This window comes from Passer montanus, unplaced genomic scaffold (assembly GCF_014805655.1).
Source record: "Passer montanus isolate IOZ18808 unplaced genomic scaffold, ASM1480565v1 scaffold19, whole genome shotgun sequence".
Classification (NCBI taxonomy): Eukaryota; Metazoa; Chordata; class Aves; order Passeriformes; family Passeridae; genus Passer; species Passer montanus.
This window is the reverse complement of record NW_024366480.1, coordinates 3,120,599-3,148,220: the sequence shown is the minus strand read 5'-3', so window position 1 is coordinate 3,148,220 and position 27,622 is coordinate 3,120,599. Positions and strand designations below refer to the sequence as shown.

At 40.5% G+C, this 27,622-nt stretch overlaps 1 protein-coding gene across 1 annotated transcript in view; it reads left to right on the top strand.

Moving 5' to 3' along the window:
• NIPAL2 (NIPA like domain containing 2) overlaps positions 1 to 27,622 on the top strand; it is a 49,953-nt gene that overhangs the window by 19,900 nt on the left and 2,431 nt on the right. Inside the window, 6 exon segments of the mRNA XM_039706259.1 lie at positions 1,742 to 1,913; positions 11,454 to 11,513; positions 13,475 to 13,596; positions 19,610 to 19,706; positions 23,771 to 23,906; positions 26,253 to 26,341. Of these exon segments, the coding sequence (XP_039562193.1) occupies positions 1,742 to 1,913; positions 11,454 to 11,513; positions 13,475 to 13,596; positions 19,610 to 19,706; positions 23,771 to 23,906; positions 26,253 to 26,341 (676 nt within the window).

Genomic DNA, 27,622 nt, shown 5'->3' with positions numbered 1-27,622 from the left:
GATCTCAACATTTGTTTTCACATCCTACTAACTGGACAGGCCAAATTTTTTCTTTGTTCTGTCCCCTTCTGACCATGTGGTCCATTATCCTGCTTCTCTTCCCTCTAGCAGGTTGTCTACTAAAGAACAGCTTATCATTTGCAATGTATTTCAGCTGAGTTATAAACAACCTCCACCTAAATACCATTTGCACACATCACTGTGCAAAGAAGACAGACATCTGGAGAAAGAAGGCTGTAGGGGAGTTGCTGAGCTCACCTTCCTGTGTTTGCTGCACATCTTTTCAAACTCACTGTGCCTTCAAAAGTTAATCCTACAAGAATCTGGGGTAAAAATACATCTCAGGATTCAGTTAAAAATTTGTCCTATTTAATTTTTGGGAGAAACTTGGATTCTTGAATAATAATTTGAATATTATTACTATTCATTTAAATTTGTATCTTTATTGGGCCCTTTTTTTTGTTTCTTTGTTTATAAAAATGGAAAATCCATTTTGGATGGGTGGCTCAAGTTTGATTTTCTTTTACTCTTTTTTCTTCTTGGAGGGCTAAACTTCCTCCTAGACTTTCATCCTCCTGAACATGTTCCACAGCACGAAGCTGCAATAATGTGCTACATCTTCTCAACAAGAGCATTGACTAAGATTATGGGCTGTTACAGACATATGCTGTTTGTCCCATGTTCTGTGAAGTAGCCTACAGAGAGGGAGGGGAGAATGAGGAAAATCCTTTACAACCTCCCCAGACTCTGCAGGGAGACTTCTAAAATCAAATATCAAGTGATGGAGAAAAAGATTTCTTTTACTACTATTTGTACTGTAATAACTGCATCATTTGAGTTCCACCTTTTTTGACCCATGTGCAGAAAGGCTGGAGAGTAATTTGAGAAAGGAAAATATAATCTGCAGAATTAATTTGGTAAACATTGCATCATTCCCAGTTATGGCACTTTCTTGATGGAGGCTGTATGGACTCTATTTCAGAAGATCAGTGTGATCAAAGACATTGTCTTGCTACATACATGTTCTTGCTGTACAGCCAGAGAAAAAACAATTACAACTTGTGCCAATGATACCTTCTTCATGCAACAGGAAGTGTTGATGAAGTATTACTTGAGTGTATATGACACCTGTGCCAACTGTTATTTCTTTAGAAAACAATGCTTTACTTATGATCTCCTTCTGAGGTCAAACAGGAGACTGTAGCCAAATCATAAATTTTATCTAATAATTTAGAGTCCTCCCTACAGAAGATGTGAGTAAGTGCTGTCTTTTTCATTTTGAAGGTATATTTGTGGTGAGGATAGGTTTCACAGACAGGAACACCCTGTTGTCTGTTCCCTCTGTCCCAGTTTGTTGCCACAGTTCTGATTCTGCCCCGTCTCCTGCCTTTGAGTGTTTCCAGATTCAGAGCACAACTGCTGAGCTTTGCTTTGAGACAGGAGCAGCTGTGTGCAGTGATAGCTGGGAAGCACCAGCTAGTGTTCACTTAGCATTTTTCAGCTTTATTCAGAGGCCTCATTTTTCAGCCCTTTCCACCACAGCTAAGAAAGCACATCTGAAGCAGCTCCGAGTTAACACAAAGCTCTGCAACAACAAGCTCAAAGTCACGCTTAAAAAGAAAACCTCAATGCACCTGGAATTTGAAGTTGACAGCCCCCTTAATTATTCCACTTTTGTCAGACATAAGAACACAATGGAAGTCTTTCTATTCATGCCTGTTCCTAATAATTAATTTTCTAGAAATGCGCTCATCTGCGACGGGTTTGTCGAGCAGAGCCGAAGCCCTGCTACAGGAGCAAGCTGTGGTGGAGTGGGATTGCCCTGCTGGGCCTTGCAGAGCTGGGCAACTTCACAGCCTATGGACTCGCCCCCATTGCTCTGGTCGCTCCACTGGGATGTGTTTCTGTTATAGGTGAGACAATTTGCCATTTCTTGCTCAGGTATGTGCTTTAATCAGATGCTTGCTTCTGGCTAGAGGAATAATACCACAGAAACTGCAGCAGGAACACAAGAGGAAAATGTTAATGTCGTGGTTTGAAAAGAAATTATTCATATAATTACATGAGCTGACAGTTTGACAAAAACTGTCTACTTAAATCAAAGACTCGTCTAATATATTTCTTTTTCCTTGATTTTGTCTTTTGTGTTACTCTGTGCTCTGCTAGCTCCTGCTCAATGCTGTAAGTGTTGCCAACTCTGCAAGCCCCTAAAGAGGGGGACTGGCATCCTGCTGAATGCAAGAGTTGTGCTCTGGTCCCAAGTACCTACAACATATTTTCTGTGTTACCATCATGCCAAGTGGTTTCTTCTGCCTGTTCCCTGCCCATCACCATGATTCATGTTGATGTGGGCAAACTTGCTTGACACCCCGTAGTGTGTGACAAAAAGGGCCTAGAAATTTCCAAAATGTTTAGTATATTTATGGGCATTATTAAACATGTTCATTTGTTCCTTTATGTTCAGAGTAATTGGACTTTAGCTGAAATGACATGATTTTACTCTTTACTTCATGTGGGGGTTTTTGTTATTAAGGTGCTCAGGTATGAGATGTCAGGTTTTTTTTTACAAAGCAACACACATTTGGAAATATGTCTTTATGTTGTGCTATGTAAAGCAGGGTAGACAGGGCAATATTGCACAGAAGCTGTAAAAACAGGAACAGAGGGTGCAGCTTCATCCCTTAACCTGGTCACTTCACATCCACAGCTGAAACATCCAGGACTGAGACATCCCAACAGTTCTGAATATTCTGGGCCTCATTTACTTGCTATTGGCAAGGGATAACATTTCATGGTCTCCAGCTACCAGTTGCATGCTTAGAAGTGACATTGCAGTGAGTGATTCTCAATGGGAAGGTAGAAAAGATGAAATACCTTCCCAGTGCACTGCCTAGCTATAGTGGAAGGAAGCAGCTAACAATATGTAGGTGCAATTTAGGAGAGGGAGAGGGAGAAGGAAACTGCAGACAATTTATTGTAACCTTTAAACTATTGCAGAATTTCAGATTTAAAGCCATGTTAGTTCATCATAGTAGGAAAGAGTTCTCAAAGAAATGACTGACATATTTCCTGAGATGAAAATGTAAATTAATATGACATATCCCAGTATGATTTTGGTGGCAGTATCTGTACCAATTGCAGGCATTGTCAGACATCGCTGAACATCCAAGAACATTGGCTAATATAATTTGTTGTCCTAACTGAATACAATGCAAATATAGAAAATTAGAAATAAAAAGCAAAAAACAGTGAGTAGGAAGAAATATCCCAATAGTTATTAAACTGAAAAATATGAGAACACATTTAAGGTTGATTTTTTTCCAATAAGATTCCTTCTTTGTTTTTGCAAAATGTGAAAAAATGTTGTATCTGGTGATTCCTTCATTCTCCACTTCCCTTATTTACAACAAATGCCAAGAAACCATTTTTCTAACTGTTATGTCTTACCAAAATTCTCATCCACATTTTTTTTAAACTGTCCCAGAATGCTTATTCTGGAACATCCCAGAAAGCACTTTAATATCTTATATTCCATTCCCATAAATCAGCTGACAGTATCCATTTCATAGCCCAAACAATAGAAATATCTGAAATTTTATTTAGTCTAGCAAACATTCCCTTAAGGAAGAGCAAGTAAAAATTGTGCAGACAGCCAATTACAGCAATAACTTCCCAGTAACACTTCCTATTACAAGATACTTTCATATCTTCTGAAATTAAAGCCAGAGAGAGAACATCCTTTCAATTTCAAAAGAGTTCATCATTTAGGGCAATGACAAACTGCCCAAGTCACGTGTGCATCATCTACTAACAGCTGCACCAAAGGTAGTTTAGGCAGCAGGTTTTCCAATATAAAAGATCAAGAAACAGTTTTCTCATTAAGTGGTGACCACTTTTAGAGTGGTGGAGGGTAGCCTTTGCAGAGTATAGCTTACAGGGTTTTTTAAGGTATTGTTGAATGTCTTTCCTAAATTCTTTTTAATGAACAAATTAAGTACTTGATAACAAACTCCAAATGCATACCTGAACCCTAAGTCCAACCTCTGAGAAGCACTTTGTTCCCAAATTCGGTGTCACCATGTCCCATATGGCAGGGGCTGACTCTCTCTGACATTGGAAATGAAGTACATGTGGTGTGCTGAGGAGAAATGTGCTCTGCACTGTGCCCAGGCATCAGGGGGAGTCTCTGCAGGTCTCCATGACTCTGAGTTTACAAGAAGAGTTTCCTTTGCTTGGAAACCAGGGTTTGGAGGAGGATAAGCCAGACTGGAGTCTCTGCCCAGAATGGAGTTGGGCTGTACCCATCATATATCTCCAGACTTCTGAGACAGGAAGCTTCTTAAAATAGATGGAGCCAGCATCTATTATCTCTGCTACCACATCTAACTACATCCAACTGGATTTTGCACTTAACCCGGTATCAATTAAATAGTGAAAACTTTGTGCCTCTTTCTATTGAGCTGGATTGTTCCAGTGTCTTGTTTTAAAAAGAATATAGCACCAAAGATCATGAATTGGCATGGCACCAAGAGATTTTTTTTTTAATTTTTTTTTAGAATTAAGCTAGAAAAACAATATATTTTTCTTCTTATACAGTGGAAGTATTTCTGTGTGTGTTTGCAATGATGCAAGCTCCACATCTGTTCAGGGTTTTAAATAGTTTGAGAAGACAACAGTTTTTTTTCTTCAAGAGGAGAAATTAGTAAATTTTTAATTTAAAAGTGGAGGAGTGATACATGTTTGATGTGATCATTAAGAAACTTTCTATACTTAAAAAGTAAAACTCATGTTTTGGGTCATTTTAGGTTGCAGTGGTTTTTAGCTCATCATCTTGCTTTTGCCTGCAGGAATGACTTGGGGATGGAAAAGGTGAGGAAAGGTCAGTGGCATTGGAGACCATTTCTTCTGCAGTGTTCATCATACTATGGGGAATTGTTTTACACTTGCCTCACCTAGCCTGACATTGTGAAGATCCCTTTGCATTTTTATATGCTCCTTGTAAGCAGCAGTGGGGGCTTCAGTCTTAGGAAAGTTATTTTCCTGAGGTACTTTAGGAAGATTCTCAGATACTCTTGTAGAAATGGATTTCTCCCACTCACTGTAATGTAACGTCTTTGTGGCCCAAGAACTTGGAATTCTGAGGACTCTGTTACTAATGATATCTAAGAAACATTCACTAAGCTATTTTTTAAAATACTTGATTTGTACTTGTCTAGGAAAAGTAAAAAAAGGATATTCAGGGTTTTTCCTTCTGTCTGCAGTGCGTATGTCCTATAATCCAGGTTCCAGAATTAAGCTCACCTTAATGGTCTCTCCTTTGAGCAGTTTCTCAGATGGGGAAAATATTTCATGTTTTGTTCACCACTTTTCCAGTACTAATCTTTGATCATGTTAGAAATGTTACAGGTTCAGTGTGCAAGACAGCTGTCAAGAGGTATCTGTAATGTCTTTCTTTGTATTCAGTGGAACATTACTCTCCATCATATAAACCAAGAATAGGTTTTAGAAGTCAATTAGATGTAATGAATTTGTTCCCAGGTGTCATTTGAGCTGCAGCAATTAAATGCACTGTGTAACTCATCATCTCTCCAGACTTTCCTGACTCTGTGGCAGATTACAATAGCTTGTGTTTGGGGGTGGATTGAAGCATCTTCACGTTTTCAGTACTGGGAGGGTCCTGAATCACTTCAGCTTGGAAGATGGGCTGAGGGTTTGTTCATACAAAGCATACTCTGAGGCCACATCTTGGAATGTGACTGCCACCAACTGCATCCTCATAACTTGAGCACTGCTCAGCTAGTGTAGGGCAAAATCAATCATCTTCTTGATTAGATGGAAGCACACCCTAAGTTGTATAAAACGGAGTAAATGCCTGGTCTCACAGTGAAATATTGTTGCACAAACTGAGGAGGTGCAATAGTCTTTGAATCATACCTAGTTCTCTCCCCTTGGTATTTCATCCAGACCACTGGTGAAGTGTTCTTCTGCATGGGTGAGTTTAAATGCCTTTACCTGACTGAATCTGTTAAGCTTAAGAGAATTAATATTTCAAGCAAATATGAAATTTTGTGGATTTTTTTTAAACTGTTGGAGAAGACAGTAATGCAAGCAGTCTTGGCATTTATAAGGAGAGCACTAATAATTTAAATAGTGCATAAAACTCATCTAGAAATTGAAAAGAGGAAAAGAAATAATATAATAAAATTTAAGTTATGAGCAGTTGTTACAAAAACTATTTAGTGTAAGATTAGACAGTAAAAACAAGAAGTAAAAAGATCACACTCATAAATTGCTTGAGTATTAGGAAAACAACTTAATAGTGAATTGTAGTGAAATAGTTTTGGATAGGAAAAATAAATCATGCACACTCACTTGAGTTTTTTATAGCTGGATTGGACAAAATACACAGAACACAAGCAATGAATCATTATGTATTTTCTATCTTTTTCTCCTGTTGTGTATTATCCCTTTCTTAAAGAAACAAACAAAACCCTATCCTAACTGCAGCTTTCATGTCTAGGAAGCAGAGGAGTTATTTTGTGAGCTGGATTCTCACAATTCATTGTCTGCTAGTGGCAGAACCCACACATCACACAACTCTTTATTTCTATTTGTGCTGGAGAAAGCCTACATATGGAGATAATTGTAAATGATCACTCTCCTAAGAGAACGAGCAGCTGCCTGAGCTATGTGTAGCACCATTACAGCCCTTCCTCAAGTCGCTTAATTGCATACCACAAAAAAACCTCAAGTTTTTTTGTCATTTTTTTCAATTTACATTGAAGTTCACATGCTGCAATGAATACACATTCATTCAATATATGTGAATATACAATCATTCAATATATAATTAATATATTCATTCAATAATGAATATAAACCAGCCTGGTTTATGCTGATGTATGAAAAGATGAAGATTCTTAGATAACAATTATCTGCTCCTGAACAAACCCTTTTTCCCTTTTTCCACCCAACAGTTTTTATTTATCATGATTTTGATGTAGTGTCAAATCATATTTTCCATTTGAGTTTCAGGAGCATTAAGAAAGGCTCTGTAGTATAGATACAAATATTTTACAGTACCTATTTATTTCTCAAACTATGGGTATTAATATAAGCATGCAATCAAGGCATGAAACAAACCCAAGGATTACCCTAGGATGTGCTGGTTCTGTGATGTTCAATGCTTAACAGATCATCTCACAGATTTTCAGCCCTTCTCTTCATCTAGCAGTCTACCATTGTCACTGGGAATGGAAGTAACATCTCTGCCTACTTTTGGAAGTTTTACCTTAATAATTAGTGAAAAAGCTAAAAAATTATTCTGATTCACCCAAAAAGTACACAAGTCTTCTCAGATGACCAGGCTTCGCCTTGATGACTTGAAGGCTGATAATCCAGGCCTAGTGTTGTCCATGTGTTGCATTCCCAGAGACAGTGGTTCAAAACCAGCAAGGCTTCAGAACAATGATAAATTGCTTGTTTTGCTCCTGAGCTACTGCCAGCTTTGACATGATTTTTTGTCTGTGTTTCTGTATTGTTTTATTCTATTGCTAGCCAATCAAAAACCAAAAGAAAAAACAAACAAACAAAAAAACAAAACAAAAAAAACCAAAAAACCCAAACAAACCAACAAGAAGCAAACTATTCCTCACTTTGACACAGATCTCAATCTTTATAACTATGTCTTTTTAAAAAAAAGAGAGCAAACAAAAAACCATTGCAAAGATCAAAGATGTATTCATTGCTCCTGAGCTACTGCCAGCTTTGACATGATTTTTTGTCTGTGTTTCTGTATTGTTTTATTCTATTGCTAGCCAATCAAAATCAAAAGAAAAAAACAAAACAAAACAAAACAAAAAATCCACCAAAAAACCCCAAAACAAAACAAAACAAAAAAAACCCCAAAAATCCAAAACAAAACAAAAAAAACCATCAAAACCCCAAACCAGCAAGAAGAAAACTATTCCTCATCTTGACACAGATCTCAATCTTTATAACTATGTATTTTTAAAAAAAGAAAGCAAACAAAAAAACATTGCAAAGATGTATTCATACTATTTAGCACAGGAATTACCCAAGTTCTGCAGTCTGTTCACTCACAGACTGAAACATAATGTTCAATAGTTTACTTCTCACATCAGTATAATGGTGGAGGAGGAGGAAGCACACTTGCTGTGGAGGAAGAGCAAAAGAACTCTGGCATGGGAAAAGGAAAAATTTGGGCTGAGTGGTAGGGAATTAAATTTACACTGTGGTGATGGGGTGAAATCAAAGGGAAGTGAGCTAGGAGGAAAGTATGGGGGTATAACATCACTGGTAGAGAGGAGGAGAGGTGGGAAGATGCAAGACACCTCACCTGTGATCAGAGGGAGGGTAGGGAAGTAGAGGAGAGTCTGGGGAGTTTCAGCAGGTCTGCATTTAAGAACTGAATATGGGATACACTAAGGGTTTATATTCATATATCTGGTGGGCCTAGTTATCATCCTCTGGATGCTCACTCACTCTCCTGCAAAGAGTCCACGAGTCCTAGGAGAGCTCAGGTTAGAAGGAACCTCAGGAAGTGCCTAACCCAACCTCCTGCTCAAAGCAGCATCAGTCTGGAGGTCACCCAGCAGAGGGGAGAGCAGAGAGCGTGTGCTGGCCCTTTGGCAAAGTGCCTTAAACTGCCTCTTTGGGAGGAGTTCATGTCCTGAGCCACTGAGGGCACCCAGGGGTGTAAGTGGGAGCACAAAGGAGCTAAGGAGGAGGAGCAGAGCGCTGGGAGTGCTGTGGATGTCTCACTGGGCTCCTGGGGGACACTTTGATATCTGACATTTGTCTCACCAGCCAGAAAAGGCTGCAAAGCCAGCAGAAGGCAAAACTGGCAAATACCACTCCCAGGACTCCTGCATTCCCAGGGCTCCTGCATTCCCTGCATTCCCAGGGCTCCTTTCATACTCCTCCTCCCTGACTCATCTGCAACAAGGCAATCAGCTCTTGGATGTTTTGCTTTAATCTGATTCAAACCACCTTGAAAATTGAAGAACATGGAAGACTACCTCAAGATCAAACCTGGGAGCTTAGACCCCAGAAAACTAACAAAAGTAAAATTAAAATATCATGTTCTCTTGGCCATGCTACCAAAACTTGCTTAAAGTTTAATTCTGGAGGTAACAGCCAGAGTTTGCGAGGCTTCTGATCAGTCATGTATGTCTTCTAGCATTTCATCAGGTCTGTGCAACTGTTCTGTGTTTATTCTCTTTTATTTACCCCATTTCCTTTTCTTCTTCACTTGAATGGAACTGCAGCACTGGCAGCTTACCCCAGAGACAGTTGTGTTTTGTGTTCAGAGTATCTCCTGGGTCTCATTCATCTTGGTGTTGTACCTCCCTTCCTACTGCAGCTTTTTCTCTACTCCCAGATGGTCTATGTGTTCTTAAAATCTCTCCTATTTTTAGATTCCTCTACATATTCTCTACATCATAGAGTATTAATTATACATAGATTCTGTTAAGCTCATGATCTCTGGTGCAATAGCAGCTATCTCTGGAGACAGGGCTTGCTGCATTTGAATGCATTATTAAAGCAGAGGGACAAGTCTCATTGTCTGGCTGCATTCCAGCACCTCCTTGTGCCTACTGCCAGCCTCAGAGGTTGTGATCCCCCTAAGCTGACATTTGGGCATAACTCATCTTACCCCAAATTGGATGCCAACAGTGGAACTGCATTTACTAGACCTCTGCTGAAGGCAGAGATTCCAGGCATGGAGTACTCAAAACAAACAAACAAAGAAACAAACAAACAAGCAAAAAGAAAAGCAAAAAAAATCACTTCGGTATCAGTCCTTTAAGCAGCAGCTCTTTGCTGTGACAGAGACTATCTAGGTGAGTGGTTTGAGGTGGGATTTGTAAAAGCTGTGAGAGCAGGGAGACAAAGCAGTAATTAATTCCTGCTCTATCTTGGATGCTGCTGCTTCTTTGCCGGTTTTTGTCCCTTTTTTTCTAAACCTACATAGCTCTGCTATTACCAGTGTTGCCTGGATACCATCAGTGTCTTCACTCCAGCAATGCCATCACTGAAAAATTGAATAAAGAAAACCAAATCAGGCAACCTAATTTCAATGTGGCATTTTCAGTTGAAGATCATTTTATTGCGCTTACATGTTTGCACAGATCCCCATAACTCTTGCTACAGTTTAATTTTATGACTTCTGCTCAATCTGATTTTCTACTGCCTGGAAAGCAGAGGCCAGATGCTGAATTCCAGTTCTCTGTTTACCTCTTGGTATGAACTTCTCTAGATTTTTCTAGAGTACACCTACAAGCTAACCAAGAATTAAGTTTTCCATGAGAACAATAGAGATAAAGAGGCAAAGATAGTTGTAAAAATGTTGAACCATTATTTCAAGAATAAACCATGTTGTAAAGAAGTAGAGAGCTCTTGTAGCAGCATCCCATGACTATTTCTATGTGTTCCTTCACTGCTCCACCTGAGCAGTCTTTCTTTGAGGTTCCTGAATGAATCTAACACTGCTGATGCACCTCTCACAGAGGACTTTACTCACCTCTTTTATCCAGCCTCTTTTTCTTCTTTTTAGAGGTAGATGTTGTGTGCTGGAATAGAGCCATGTCTTCCAGTCTCATCCATCCTAGGTTCAAAGCCCTCTTTCCTCTCTAGCACATCCACACTGAGCTGCTAACCACAAAACCTGCCCTAACCACTGCTGCTGCTCATCTCCCCACTGCTGCTGCTCATCTCCCCACTGCTGCCCATCCTGAGCTGGCAGAGGTCAGATGCAAGAGCTGAACAAGAGAAAAGTTCTTCCCAGAAAACAGGAAATCATTTCTAGGACTCACTTCCAGCTTTCTCCTCCCTCAGAGTAAGTCACTATGAAAGACCACAGACAGTGCTCCCGTACATGTGTGGGTTTTCTTCCTATTTTTCTGCAGACTTCATGACCACTTAGATCATACTAAATACTATGTTCTTGCAGTGACTTTCTTCTTCTCAGCTGTACTGCTTTTACTTTGCTTATAAGCCTCTAATAAATTGAAGAATAAAGAAGCAGAATTTTATTGTTCTGTGATGTAATTTGCCTTGGGCAAGTCCATACAGTAACTTGGTAGCCAAATGGGCAGTGAAACAGCAAGGTTGATCAGTGCCCAGTTTTCCTGACATTTCCACACATGACTGAATCAGAGCAGTTTAAGCAGTGTCCCTGCATGGGAGATAAGAGGGGCATTGCATCTTTTCAACCACTTAACCACTGCTGGATACATCTGAAATCTTACAGAAACTGAGTTTTGGTGGCTTGCACAAATGGACTGCTGGCTGTTTATATCTTTGGTATGGTGCAACAACACCACCCATAAGGTATATTTAAACTTGTCCCAGGGCACGTTTTTGCTGTAGCACTTGATATTCTAACAAATATATGTGTATATATAAAGGTCTTTATATATCTATTCTAGGTAGTGCATTTATTTCTGTCTTTTTCCTAAAGAAGACCATGAGGACTGCTGATATATTGGGTAAGTAAGCATTTGCTAATTTAGACATGTGTGCTGCCATATGCTTAGCAAGCTGTAACTCTCACGCAGCCCTCCACCTTCACACTCCCACTTTCCCAAGCAAGTGTTTCAAGGCAGATACTTTCAAAATTGGGAAAAAGTGATAAAAAGAGACAAAATCTTCAATGCATGAGGAAAAGACTGTATTCCCAAATCCTCAGGTCTTACACCATAACTCATTCCTTATGTGCCCTTATTGCTCATATTTATTTTCATTTTCTATTTTTGCCTCTGAGGTTGTCTTTAGTATTATCTTTATGAGTACAACACAGAATTAATAAAATCAGGGAAGTTACTGAGTTACTTATACGGATATAAGAATTTTTTTTCTTACTGCATAGCTACTGCACAAAAAGTCAAGCTCAATTTAAAGTGATAACTTCCCTTTGGTTGTAGTTTTATCACTTCAAAAAACAAATAATCATATTGTCAAGTGTTCAGTTGGGAAATGTGGTCTTCACTGTAAAAGCCTGTCAACTTTTTATCTGTGTCCAAGATTTTTTTGCATATCAAAACTGCCCACCTTGAATACAGAAATAGAGAAAAGCAGATTTCAGGGTTTGGGCTTTACACCAAGCCATCTCAGCTGGGACAGTGCACCTGATGCAGGGCACCTGATATTTCTGTGGGCTCCTAACATCTAGGCTTGATTGTCCAAACTGTAGTGAGGACAGCTGTTCTCATGAATGTGTTGGAGAGATCTGTTCAGCATCGTTCCAGGAATACTATATACGATTTATTTAGGTTTGGAATCCAAGTTTGCCAGCTCAGCTGCTAAATTCAAAACCCCCCCTTCCTTCACTGATCATGTTTCCCTTATGGCCTTAAACACTGTGTGTTGCTTTAACTAGCGTTCAGCTGATTTATTTTATTTCTGTGAGTTTGACTTTGCAAGATGGATTTAACAATGTTGCTACATTCCATAAGAATGAGCTGTATGATGGGAAATATGGTGATGGTTTTGCAAGAACATAAATATAACACAGTTCTGCTTTTCCAAGGGAGCTGTTTGAGATAGCAGTGCCAACAAAGCCCTCCGGATGTGCTTTGTTTTGTATTCCTGAGCCTTGCATTCCACACCGATTTATAGGTTTACCAAGAATTTTAAAGATTACTTGAAGAAAAATTGATTAGCTAATATCTTCCTTAATCCAATACAGTTTATGATCTTAGGATCATCTCACTTCTATCTTGATACTTCAATGAACATCTGTGTTTGTCACAGGCAGATGTCCACAATGCAGAACTTGCAGATTTTTATTAAAAGCATAATAATGCAAGTTCGACCTCGAAAAGGGGCCCTGGCAGCCTAGTGGCTGAACAGTCTATTGCAAATCATCCTTTTATGAAACAGTTCATAGATCTGCAAATACAACAGGGAGCAGCCAGAATGTTGGCCCTATGACAGCTTCACTTGAGCACTGACTGGCACATGTGTGCTGCATCTGATGCTTCCAGGGCAGGCTGATGGCTGGGGCAGATCTCTGTGGCCACACTGCCTTTGGGACAGTCATGTTTATTTGCACTGGTTAATGATCTAACTGACTGCACTAGTAGGAAACTTGTCCTTTCAGTTTAGGCTAAGTTTGTGTGATGATCTTTGTGCCTGGGAGAAATACAAAGGATTAATTCTCCTTTGTCATACACTTGGGTTTAGAGTTGACAGTATTTGAAAATGCATTGTTGAGTTGGAACCCTAATTTGCATGGCTTTACTGACAACTTTTTTTCACATTTCCAAAATTCTTTGAGTCTTTAATAAAAATCAGACTAGATAAGACCACAAATGCAAGACAATCCAATTGCCTAAGTATAGATCTGTTTAAACGGACTTAAATTTTCTTCTAGAAATAGATGGATGTCAAGTATAACCATGATTACCAAATACTGTATTGCCAAAGTAACCTGTCCTTTTCTTTAAAGGAGGAGCACTGACAATAACAGGAATATCCTTGTTGGTTACATTCACTCCAAATGTACCTCAAGAACTCACAGCAAGACAAGTGCAGAATTACTTAGTGAGCTGGCCTTTTTTGGTATATTCAGTGAGTATCTGGTTCATACTATTCCCTTAATCAGAAAAACTGGGCTTACTGAGCTTTTTATAGCATTATGAATTAGTGGTAGAAAAACTGCTCCTGAAGATAAATTGTGTGGTTTTCAAAGGACAGAAAGTCCCTCATCATCCTACTGAATCCAAACTGAAAATATGAGGCAACAAAAGATTATTTTTAACTACATGTCAGGGGAAAGTCATAATTGTGCAGGATTAAGAAGAGTGGAAAGATTTTGGTATTTGGGGAACTTGAGGGAAAACTTAAATATTGGTACTGTTTAAATTTCCTATATATGTGTTCATGCCACCTTGTCTGCCTGTACATCTAAGTTTCAGGGCTTTTCTGGAATGTGATGGAATTGTGCTTTTAAAAATCAGGCTATCTATGTTCCTAGTGCTTTTTGTCTTTCATATCACTCTGTTTTATTCTCATGTTGTTAAGCCTGGCTGAAAGGAGCTTTGTATGGAGCTGAGATGTGAAGGGGTGGCCTACTTCACTGCCACTTAGATTAATCTGAACCTGAGATAGAATTCAAGTACAAAAATACCATTTTGATTAAAGTATCATTATACAAACTTCAAACACCATACATCTTCTTTAATGTATTTCATTAACATCAGGAACAAGATCAGAGTGAGTAGGATGGATTTCTGTCCCTCTTTTCCTCTAGAAAGCTGAAAATGTTTTCCTCCAGCTGAATGTAAAAGATGCAATATAGGAGCTTCAGAAGCAGTTACTATTTCCCAAAATAGGGACTCACTCAAGTTAGATTCTTAGTGCCCAAGCTTTTCTTAGTAGGAATCTCAGTTAGAAAGCCACTGAGTAGGCAGTTTAAGGACCTTAATCTTTTAGCCAACTTCCAGATTTTACATGCATCTAACTATCCACTAACTCCTGATTAAACACAACTTACATGCTACCATAAAACATGGTGATCCTCTCTTTCAATTTGCCGTGCATTTGAAACTCTCTTTCAATTTTTTGTGCCCCTTAAAAGATCCTGAAATATGCTGATTCAGCTCAGGGGAAAAAATTGTATTTGCACTCTCTTCCAATTTTTTGTGCCCCTTAAAAGATCCTGAAATATGCTCAGGGGAAAAAATTGTATTTGTTGTATAACTCAACAACATGTACTTTTAATTAGGCAGTAGAGAGGCTTTTGAAGGCAATACCCAAGAGTTTTGGGGTACCCAGTAAGGATAGCTTCAGCATCTACAAGAGCTTCAAGAAGTCCATGCAATCAGCAAAGTAAGAGGAGGGAGTTCAAAATAGGGATATCAATGCTCTTTCTTTTCTACCGAATATCACCCTCTACCATGCAGTTCCACTTACAGATGATAAAGTAGCCTGACATTTTAGACACTGATTTTAAATTGTAGATTCACCCATTTGTGTAGAAATGGTGGAGAGAGAAAACTTCCTATCTGCACTCAGTGACACGAGAAATTTCTGTGTGATATACCATTCACATTTTCTTGAAAACAACAGGTTCCTGGAAAAGGGCTTTTCTCCACCTGAGGACTTTTTTGACTTAATTTCAGAAAAAGTTTTCAAGAATACAATTGAATGTATAGGAAGAGTGTGCTGTATTCTTCTTAGGAGTCATTGTGAGGAGGTAGAAGGTAACCTCTGAACTTTGTTTCTCCTATTTCTTTTCCCTATCTCAGCCAGCATCTCATTCTGCATGTATAGCATAGGTAGGGAAGGATGGAGCAAATACATAGCAAATCTTGACTCAAAAATATATCAAACTTTATGTGTTACTCCTGTTCCGTGGGCTCATCTGTGTTGAGCTTCCTCTGACCAAAGAAAGGGGACGAGCAAAAGGCTCCACAAGAGACTGAGATATCAGCCAGATTACCCTGGTATGCTCCTGGAAGATCAAACAAACCCTGCTGTAAACATTCTCTTTGGGCAGGCAACAAGCTCTTCAAAATTGGTTATAAAATGCCTACACAGGTTGGCTGTTGAGATATAAAAAAGCGCAGCAGAAGCTGCAGAATTTCCAGAATAAATATATAATGAGGAGACAGTACAGAAGTATAACACAGTCCAATGATCTTTCTAAAAGTGGCCCAACGTGTGGTCCAATGGTACAAAGGTCCAATGGTACAAAATGTTCTCTGCGGGTGGTAAACCATTCCCATGTGGCACTCCACTGGTATATTCTGGAGAAGGAGCCTCTAATTCCCACAAGACAACTTTGAGTCACCTTTTGAGACTCTGCAGTAGTAGAATTATGTCTGAGCAAGAATGACTACCCTAGCTTGTTTTTTTCTCTTTTCCTTATGTGCACTTGGAATCTCTACAGAAGACATAAATCATAGATGAAGCTCTTAGGTTTCCCTAAACAGAAGCATAGTAAGAATTGGGTTGTTAATATTTAATCTCTGCAAAATCAGGTTCAAAACACTTCTGCTTTTCTTTTGAAGTGTCTAGAAGACCATCCTGTATATGCCAGAAAAGCATTTGAGGCAGCCAATGTGGTATTTTGTTTTGGTGCCTTCTGGTAGAGCTTAGAATCATGGAAAACTTGATTATTAAAAAATATTGCTGATATGTGGGCTTGAGGAGACCTCAGTAGAGATTTGTTGTAATAGCAAAGATGATTGTAAGCAGGTAAAGTTCCTTCATTTCCTCTAAACAGAGTATGTGAAGCTGATATAATCTATGCCCTTCCCATTCCTGGACTTCATGTTTAACATTACCACAGCTATCAGTGATGACTAAGACCAAGGACTGTTCTGGGTGGTTCTTAGAAGAAAATTTTAGGCAGCAGCTGGGGCACCCCAGCTGTGTGAGGCCCTGTTAGGAGCCATGGACTCTGCTTGCAGTGTCACTTAATTGTCACAGACTGTCCCTTGTCCTCTGATTAAAGATGACCTGTAGGTGGGTCACCAAGGGGCAGAGAACCACAGGCTGCTGGGCAGCACTGAGAACCAATTGTTTGGATTTCCGTCTTAGTATGTGAGACTTGACAGAGCTGAGTAAACTTTAACAGCAGCCCTGGAAAGCAAACATCATTTATCTCCCTAGGTTTGGCCACAGGACTGCCATCTCTGGTCCTGCACCATGGCTGCTCTGGTGTTTCCCCAGGAGGTGGGGGTGATGACACACACAGACCTGTGCACCCCTTCCAGAGCTGCCATCAGGATCTCCAGTGTCCTTTCTATCATTTTGCTTGGCTGTTTCCTTTCAGATGTGTCTTCTTGGTGGGTTGGTGTGCTTTTAAGCAGGGGGAGAGGACAGTGGAGCTTTACTGTAGCTTTAGCAAGAGAAGAGATGACGAAATGATGAGGGCCAACAGAAGGCTGATGGACAGAGCCAGCTGTGATGACCTGGTTCAGTCAAAGCTGGTGCTGCTTGGCACTACCTGCCACTCAGGTTGGACTGAGGTAGAAGAGGGAGTGGAATGACAGAGCTGCTGTGATAGAACAGCCTGAGCCAGTGACTGTCCCTTGACTTGTTTTTGCATGATCGTTATTGCATAGTTTGAAATCTCAGTGACAGGCAGGTGATGGTTCTTCCCCTGCTGTGATTGCCTGGAGGATATAAAATGAATCAGTGTAGGTGTAGCTTCCTGCAGTAGGGCTGTCTCATGGGTTTCTCTATGACCTCTGGTAACCACACCAAAGGCCTGGAAGAGTGGCTGGTGCTCAGGTTGGCACTGGTGAGGGAAGCAGAGGTCACAGTGCTGTTACCTGGTGCCATGGCCCAGTCCCAGTCACACCATCCCATGGACTGCTGTGTCATGGAAGAGGATACCTAGGACATCTCTGGCGCTCCTTTCTTAACATGGGTACCTTTCTGAGTGGGGAAAATTTACTTAGCACAGGTTTCTTCTGTTCTATTACCAATTGTTCCCTGTCAGAACAGCCTGGTGGCTGTTGTAGCTGCAGCCTGATAATGTGATATTCCCCTCTGGCCCTAAGACGTGTTTGGCAGCAGCACAAAAAGCAAAGCTGCCACCTTTATTTCTCTTCTCAAGTCCCTTCAAAACCCTGTCATAATTTTCAACAGGGAGGCCAAGATGAACTCACCTGTCTGTAGATCTTGACATTTCTTGTGCCTTGGTTCCTGATTTAGACTTACCCAGTGTTGCACAGTTGAATAAAGCTGGAGAGACTGGCCAAGTTACTTACTGTGAGACTGAGGCAAAAGCCTCTTTTCTTCCAGCTGGTCGCCAAGTTTTCATCTCTGGATGCAAGCCTGGTGGGGAGGGACATCAATCTGGAGGAAGATGAGACCAGCACTTCACAAGAGATTGCAAAGATTATTCAATTAGGATTAGCCTGGTAATCCAGGAATGGGTTTTGGTTTTGGTTTTGTTTTTAATTAACTCACAGCCAAATGCTTTATTCTATTCAACACATTTGAAAAACAAACAAACAAACACCAAGCAAACACCCTCTCCCCCTCAACTTTGTTGTTTTGGTATTTCTAATCTTGTGATAAATATTTGACATTTTTTAAAGAAAGGTGATATAAAATCCAGATTTGTGTTCTTCATGTTTTGAAATGCAAATGTCTCTTGGTTGTCTTTGAGAGCAAAGGATCCACATGAAAATAACTAAAAATTGAATTAAAGTATAATCATCTTCTGTTAATATTTTTAAACAGTGCTGAATTGGGGAGAGTATAAGTGTGGAAGGGAATTTTAGTAACTGGGCAGAGCTGACAGCTTTCCTGCTGCAATCACTCTCCAAAATGAGAAATGGGCTACTCACGTTATATAACCATCACTGGTAACTCTTCAGTTGCCTCTTTGGAAATTTCAGCAGCACAACACTCAGGTACTTTTGAGTCTACTGCTGCCTTATGGTGGCTGTTGGTTTAAGAGTGAAGTGGCATTATAAAACATAAAATAGTACGCTGGTGACAAAATCAAGGAGATTAACAAGTGTTTCTATGATTTGCTTTGTTGGCAAAAAATAACAATAATGAGATTCAGTAGTGATGACAATCTAATTTTCTGTCTTATTTCCCCCATTTGATTACTTTCTGACATGCACAAATGAACTTGTCCATCTTCATGCTGTCTCTAAGGCTACCAGGCTTCTGAGCACCCCTTAGTGCAGAGGTGCATCTCTCCTGCTTTCACAAGTTTTCTGGGCTTCACAGAAGCTTCATGGCCCTTGCACTGGCTCTTGTCTTTAGGCATAGAGGGATATTTGGGCAACCCCTTTGTGTAGGTGGCAAAATACCCTTGCTACCCGTGCAGGAGGCACTGAGGGAATCTGCAGAGCCATAAGAACAGGAAGTCAACAAATTGAACCGTCATTTAGCTCTCACATGTCCTTACTGAAGGAGCAAAACTGGACCACGCATGGTGTAGGTGGAGCTGCTTCAGCATCCCAACATGTCCAATAGTGTGGTCTGCTAATGTGTCATTCAACTTTTCAAGGTAAGGTCCTGTCAGGTACCTGTGATTTGAGAACTACCACATGAAATAAATGCTTTCCTCCTTATGATGTATGGCAGAAAATTTTGACAAAGTCTTGAGGGGAGTTTTTAGTAGGAAAGGCAAAGAGGGTAACAAAAATAAGCTTGTGCATCACAAAGAGTGAGTGGAATACTATAGCTAGAAGGAGAGATTGCTATTTCTTTAGCTAAGTACTTTACTCCATAGGAATTATAGACAGAGTTTCTGTAAATATTATTATTTACTGATAAATATTGGTAACTTTGCTCTCACATTAAAAAAAGTATTCTCAATATTACAGTATTTTGTCAAAGTGACAAAATATAGATAGAAGTAAAAAACAAAAACTGAAGGTACAAAAAATGCTCAAAGTTTAACTTTTGCTATAACAGGAAAGATAAATTACAACAGTTGTTTGATAGCTCAGTCAACTGTCAATGGTTATTTTTTAGCAGAAGTCATTTTATAAAGCCATTCTTTGCTTTGAACATATAGAGCAGCAAAAATGAGTGTGAGACTTTACATGAAGCATTTATTACATAGTTTCACAGCTCTAACTTTCTTTTCTTTTATTTTCAGATTTTAGAAATTCTAATATTCTGCATTCTCCTCTATTTTTACAAAAGAAAGGCTGTGAAACACATCATGGTTTTGTTAATGATGGTAGCTCTACTGGGTAAGAACACATTATTCACTTTAATGTTCCTGTCTGTTACTTGATAATTCCTTGTCACTCCATCTCTCCAGACAGTTTAGATTAGAGACATTTCAAAGCAGTGTGCTGCAGAAGAATCATTGAAACATTTCACATGATTTTTACTGGGGTCTCTTTTTGAAAAGTAAAGCTGATTATTAAACATAGTTTCTTCTTGTTGTGACCACTTCTTATTACAGATATCCTCAAATTAATATGCTATGTGCAATGGTATTCTGAAACTTGTTTAAATAACACTTTAGGTTTTGATCCTGGGAAAGTGGACTATTCAAAACGTTGTTTTGGAGAGCAGGCAGTGAAAATCAGTTCTCTAAAACAGAGAAGCTGAAGACCTTGCAATAACTCTAAACAAATGCAGTGATGTGCTGAGACTGTACAACAACTTTAAATTATCTATGACTATTTGCATATGCAACATTTCATATTTTACCACCTTTCCTGAAGAAGAACAAGAACTCAGTGGGCCACTGCAGTTTGTTTGCTGTCATTGTCACCACAATCAATAACCAGGGAAAGTAGGGGAGATAATTTTATCAGCATCTTTCAATAAAGTTAAACTTGAATCCATTTTGAGAAATGTCAGGAGTTCATCTCTAAAGCTCCTATTCTTGTAGGGTTATATCAAGAATTTTCACACCCCATGTGACAAATTCTCCTGTCCTTGTCTTGTCATTTCTCTGTGAATCCCTCATGGGACACAAGTCTTTGGTTGAAGTGAAAGGTGCCATTGAAGTCAAAGGTTATTTTTTTCTGCAATTTCAGTGGCTGCATGTATCAGTCTACATTTCTAATGGAGATGACCATGAGGGTTTTTGATAAAATAGAATTTTACTAAAATTTGCCAGGTACAAAACTGGATTTAACTGAATGTAAAAACCCTCACAGATTTTTATTAACCCCCTTCCTTCAGGGTGAATAATAAACCTCCTGAGTGGTACAGCTGGGAAACAGAGCAACTTTTTGGGGACAGTCTTCCTATGTAGGTTTCCCAGCCCTAGGAGTATTAGGATCTGTAGGTCTGCAGAAGCATTGCAGGATTTCCATGCTCCCTGCATGAGGCAAAGATGGAAGAGCCCCCAGAGCCTTAGGTCTAACTGCTCTTGGTTTGGAGGAGGGAATTGTGAGTGTGGCTATCCCCCAGATCCTAGCACAGGGCCTTGGAGCTTTGGCAAAGCTCTCCTGAGCTGCTCTGCAGCTTCCAGCACAGCCATGAGAAGTGTGGAGCACTGTGCACTCCTGAGTGAAGGTCCAGCCAGTCCTGGGCCGGGTCCAGGTCCTCCTCCTGCATAACTGGAAGCCTGAAGATTTCCAGATGTGTTCCTCCACATCACTGCTGCAGTTGTGGGCAGGCGCACCGTGACACTGCCCCGAGGGAGCCCTGGGATGGCTGGGCAGGTGGTGTGGGCAGCTCTGGGATGCTGGGAAGGTGGTGTGGGCAGCCCTGGGATGCTGGGCAGGTGGTGTGGCTGGCCCAGATGCCTCTGCCCCGTGTCCTGCCAGCCCTGGTGGCACAGGGACCCGTGGAGTGCAGGACGGCAGCGGCGCTGCAAACCTGCAGCGGGGCAGGCAGTGACTGCAGTCTGCTGCTCTGGCTGCAATCAGCCAAAAATACATCTTCAGCTGGGGGCTGCTGAGGTTGGTGTGAGCTTATGCAACCTGAGGAAAAATGTGTCATTGTTTCTGCTCTGTTAGAAAAGACACAAACAAGCAAATCCTGGTTCACGGGACCTTCTGAAATACTGACATTTCCCTAGAGCATGAAACTCAGAACTGCATCTGACTCTGGTTCCTGCAGCTGTCCTGGAGCCTGGCAGTCCCCACAAATCCACACGTGGAGCACTCTGGTTGGTCTCTGACCTTTTTGCTGAGTGAAGTGATGGAGAAGCTGAAAAATTGTCCCTGACTTTGCTCCCAGCTGTGTGACACAGGCACTGCCCTTGCAAGGCCCCGCCTGCTGAAGGGTGCTCATAGAAGAGTGCTCATGGAAGGTGGTAGAGTCCTGCTGGAGTGTTCATACAGATGTAAATTAAAGGTGGAAAGGTTTATTTTCAGAGAGGGCTGCCTTGTGTTTCACTGCATATGCAAGCTACTTTCACCATCAAGAAAATACAGAGGTGATCACAAAATCTGATGAAGTTTTGCTTAGTACAACTTTGCAGATTCATTTGGTGAGAATTATCTTACCTCGTGTATATACTCAGTTACCATAAGTTTGGAGGAAACATTTCAGATTATAGTGGGATTTCAGAGGTTTCTGTCCTGACAGCTGGAAAGTGACATAATTTGTCACACTACTTTGATGGGAGGTCATTCTGACAGAGAAAACAACTCCTGGGTTTGAAACTTGTTTTGGAGTTACTTTAATGAAAAGGTAATTTCACTTCTCAAAGAATATAAACCAACCAACCAACCAACCAAACACCCTGGTGCTTTCATTTCTGCCTTGTTAAAATTTTAAGGCCTGGAAACTGCCCTTTCATCAGAAAAAAAAAAAAAAATTAGCAATCTTTACCCTTAGCATGACAATTCAAAATACTAATTTTTACCTGCAAGTGTTCTTTTAAAATAGTAACTTCCCCACGTTAGAGTGCAAATCTCAGTTTTATGTTGATGTCTTGTTGGGGCTTGAGTGTATTTTTGACTTTCTATCATAGCATTTGCACCACTGCAGGCCAGTGTTTGACCTCTGCTCAGTTTTACAGCTGTGTTTGTTAAAGCACTTCACCTGTTTCCATTTCAGAGAAAGAAGTGAAGTGCTGGGGGGAAAGGTTGTCATGAAAACAGTGAATTTTGTGGTGATGAACAGGATCATCACAGGATGTATGCAACTCTTAAACTCCCCCTGAACTTTTGGACTTTCTATAAGAAAAATGCTTGCAATCAAACCCACAAACCTGCATTCATTCTTCTTCCCCCTCCTTTTCTCCCAACCTTTGGCCTGAACCTTCTGCACAGCACAGGTCTCCTTGCCAATCTGAATGTTACAGGAGGATGAATCAGACCACTGAAATCCAACACTCCTCAGCTCCGCACGAGGGTGGAACTGGATCTCAGCTGGGGGATGGCGCTCCTGACAGTTAATTACCTTTCTTCAAAGGTCATCTCTGCAGCCTGACTCTTGAATTTTTTAGAGATTTATGAATTTGTTACATTCATTTGCAGTAATCACAGACTTCTTGGGTTAGCTTCCACAAACCAAGAGCTCCAAAAGGAAATCAAAAGTAACTCTTAGCTAAACTCTCTGCCCCTCTCTTTTCTGAAAGAATTCTCTTGCAAAACCTCTCTAAACTGGTGACACGTATAAAAACCATTGCCTGATGTCTGAAATTTGTTTGTGGTGATACAAGGATAGTGATTAAATGGATTGACAATACACTACTGAAATACTTTTTCTGTGGGATAAATCCAGTAAATGGTCTCAAGAGCCTGGCTCTTGAAATGAACTGCAGACCCCTGTGTTGTTTGTCTGCTTTTCATATATATAATGCATGGGGAGAGTTAGGTGCGTTGGGATGTGGTCCCAGAAGTCAGCTTTGTCCAGCTCCTGTTTCACAAGAGAAATCCTGAAGATGATGAGTTATTTGAGGCTGCCAGTGACACTGCAGGCTGCTATAAAGAGGCTGCTATCCTAACTGCTTTGAGCAGATAGCCAGACCTCTCACATGTCTCCTGAATACTGTAACATGGGCTCCAAATTTGCTAAATAAAGTATGTGGATCTAAATAAAGTATGTGTGGAAGATGTGGAGGCTGTTTTACCACCTTCAACTTGGAGTCCAGTGTGCTAAAAAGACTTAAAGGCCAAACACAAAGCGTACTTGTACCTAAGGCCACTGAGCTTACACAGTAGCTCAGCAAGCATTTATCAAATCATACACATGGTTTAGGTGCCCAAGTCCTTCCTCAGTCTTATTTTAAGTGATCAGTCCTGTGGCTCTGACCTGGATCCTTGTCCTCCCTCACTGATGCACTGAATTCCCTGCTGATCTGAGTCCTGCCCTGCTAATCTCTTCCCTTCCCTTTCAGCATCACTGACTGTCATTGCTGTAAAGGCTGTGTCCAGCATGATAGCACTTTCTGTGAAGGGGAAAATGCAGCTCACTTACTCCGTTTTCTATATCATGAGTGTTTTAATGGCAACTTCTTGTGCTTTCCAAATCAAGTAAGTGAGATTCTACTTACCTACTAACCTTCATACATGTTTTATCTGACAGTTTTATTTGGTACTGATAATGATTCCAGATACAAGTTGCAAATTAAGTCAACAAATTCTGGCAGAGCCTTGACAGATGCATAAATTGCCTCCAGCTGGTTGTATTGTTTGTTTAAACTTTATTTCTTAGTTTATAATTGATTGTTATGGACACCACCTCTTCTCATTATCACCTTCAACAAGGTCTGCCCAAATTTACTTGTCTAGTTTTGGCACAGGTCTTAACACACTAAGTGAAATTTATGCTTATGTAGTCATTTGGGGGTTACTTTTAGAAATCTTTATTGCTGAATAATCAAATTACTATGATTATCCTCATTTTTCATGTTGTTCCCCAGCTCTATGGCCCTAGTCAGGCAGGAGAAGGGAATTTACCCCAGCTTTCTCCCTGCCTCTGTTAAATCTGCTTGTTGCATTTTGCTGTCCTGCATGACTGTACCTTTCAAGTTTCCCCTGCAGGCCTCTGGTCTGTGGAGTTATTGGTTCATGCTGCCTTTGCAGATTGCTGGGGGTGGCAGCACAGTAAAATATGTCTTGCAGCTGAACAGAGGCTGTTCCCTTTCTGCCTGTCCCTCTGCTGCTGGTGCTGATAGCAGCCTTCAGTAATCTCATCTAGACTGCTCCAGTGTGAGCCTGAGTAGTTACTCGCATGATTATTTTCCGGTGGAAAAGCCAACCCAGCTTTTTCATGGCAGAACATACCATTCCCATGTGGAATCAGAAAGTCCATGCATTATTATGCACTGACTCTCCATGGCTGACTCAGGAACTCCCCTGTAACAGATTATAAAGTGATTTACATCCAGCTTGTCTTCGCTGGGAGAACAGCTCCGGGCATTTACAATAGGAAATAAGAGCTTGGTAAATAAGAAGCTGCTGAATTAACCTCTCCATCTTGTCATTTTTTTCTTTCTTTCTTTTGCTGGCCAAAATTAAAGCAGAAGTGAAATGTACCCATTTAATTCCCTGGGCTGTGTCCCTTTCTCTCTACTCTCTTGGATGCATTTACTAACAGGGACAGTGCTGTCAGACTAAATTTTTAATTTTATTTGTTTTCTCTCTTATTTTATATGACTGTCATTCATTAGCCGAGAACAGCCTGTGCTGCAACAATTGCCTGGATCCAACACCAAGCTTTGCTATCATTGTTTTAGTCCCTGTGACCAAGTTTGTTGCAAATGGGAGAAAATAATGAGGTGTTTTCAATGACTTCAAAATCCTGACTATCCTGTGGATATGTAGGATTTCTTTATTTTTAAAGCACCATGGAGACTGTTCAACAGTTGCTAAAATAACCACGCAATTATTTTAATGGCTAAAACAGATCCAAGCTTGGATTTTTACTGTGCACATATATTGCACTAGTGAAATGCTCAAGTGTGGTTCTTTTTACAGGCTTGAATATAGTCTGCAGACTCCTGATTTTTCTCTCTGAAATGACCATTCACATAACAGAATATCTGCAGGTGCATCCACGAAATCAGCTCATGATTCATCACTCTATGGGTGACTGGTGATAGCTGTGGTCTCTGTACAAGTGGGGTAATTGCTCTGCCTTTTTGCAGATTGTGCAAGCTGCTCCATGTTCCATGGCCAGTGTCTCAGTCCTGCAGGTCTGTGTGCAGTGCATGCTCCTGTGGTCCTGCACCCTCTTGCTCATGGTTCTGGTGAGAGGTCATGTTGCCTTTCTGAAGAGCAGGGCAGAGAGTTTCCAACCCAAGGACCTTAAAGCCACCTTCCTGGACTTTCCCTGCAGGACAGAGTGTTTCTGGGTGTGATTGCATAAACATACAAATAGGTGTTTCAGCCAAGCTGGATTGAACAGTATCAGCAATGTGGACTTCAGCAAAGTGAAGCAGTTCCTACAAGAACTCACATGTTCATGTCCATGATGCCAATGTACCCTTACACAACCTGTTTGAATTAGAGCAACTTGTCCCTGGCTGCTTGCAGGCAGCCCTGCTTCCAACAACCAATGCAGATCATAAGCAATAATACCCTAGCATTCCTCCCTTATCTGTCGCAGACAAAACTTTTCCAGCAATGTTTCAAAAATATGTCCATTGAAAGCCTATGGCCAGAAGAATCCATGCCAACCTTCTTGCTTTCACCTATTCATTTGTACTCTGCAGAGTCAAAGCCAGAAATTCAGTATGTGTATGCTGTCCAGGGCTACTTGCTCTTGTGGTAAGAAATGGTCACACTTATTGTTAAACTGACAAGAAGTGGCCTAACCTGACTTAAAGCGCAAGGAACCTCCTGTGGGAATGAGATACAAAAATGTTTATCTTTCAGGTTCTTGAATCAAGCAATGCATCTGTATGAAGCAACAGCAGTTGTCCCCATTAATTTTGTGTTCTTCACCACCAGTGCCATCATTTCAGGTTTGTTTCTCACCTTCTTCCTCTACAGAAAGATTTTTTAAACATCAGGTTTTTAAGAACAGGAACTCTGTGAATAGAAACCCAAGCCAGTCACATTTGTCTTCACAGAAATATTTTTTTCCTAAGTAATAGGTGTTTAAATTCTAAAAAATAAGTAAATTCACAACTTCTGAAAAAAATAAATGGTAGGGTGCTAGAGCTGGATCATCTTTAAGGTTCATCCCAACCCAAATCATTCTATAATTCTATAAAAATAATCAAATTCTAACCTTTCCAAAATAGATGATGCATGATTCACTGTACCTTGCTGGCTTACTAGAAGTACCTGCATTTATCCTAGCCTCCTACTGACATCCAGTAAATGCATTTACCATGTGCACACCAGTCCCTCCCTGTACGAACTGGTAGAATAATTTTAACAGCCTGGCAAACTACTCAAATGACAACCAGCTGTGCTTCATAGTAGTTAGCGTATATTCCATTTCAGAAGGTGGAATTCTGGGTTAAGTGAAGGAAATAAAATGACTACAAAAACTTTTTAAGCGTTTAACATTTTATTCTGGGTGAGAACTTTGAACTCAGCATTGTTAAAGAGGGACTGCAAATCTTGGAAATGGTGTGCAGTGTAAGAACATGAGCTGGGAGGACAACTAAGATGCTGTATCAGCAATGAGCCAAAATGATCATGTTGTTAGAACATTTATGACTCATTTTAACACACGCTGGGGGCTTTCCTGTCATTGCTGTGCAGGAGTTTCTCATGCAGAGCTGCCATTAATGAGAAGGGGAGTTAGCTTCACTCACAGATTGCCTCAACACCTGTGTTAGAAGAGACCTACACTTTGTGACCGAGAAGAAACTTGTGCCAAAAGGGGGTTGTGTTCCTGTGACCATATGGGGAATTTGGCCTGGTGCCTCCTTATAAGATCAAGTACCTATTCAGGAATGGCTTAATAGCTTTGAGAGTGGATACACATGCATTTGCACCAGGTTAGTTAAACCAGTGTAGGGCTTTGAAAAGCAACCTCTGCTGAATCTTGCTGGGGTGCTCGTAGAAGGTACCTGGTGTCACGATTCCCCCATCCCTAGTTACAGCCTTTGAAGACACACTCACACTTCAGCTGCACTGGGTCCCACTGGCATTTCTAAGCAGAGCTGTGCTCATCAGTGGTTTAAAGCTAATATACTTGGCTGTTAATAGGGGCAGCTGAGATCCAGATACACATCTGGTTCTGTCACCTCCACTACAGAGGTGCTAATTCCTGGAAGAGGGGCGACCAG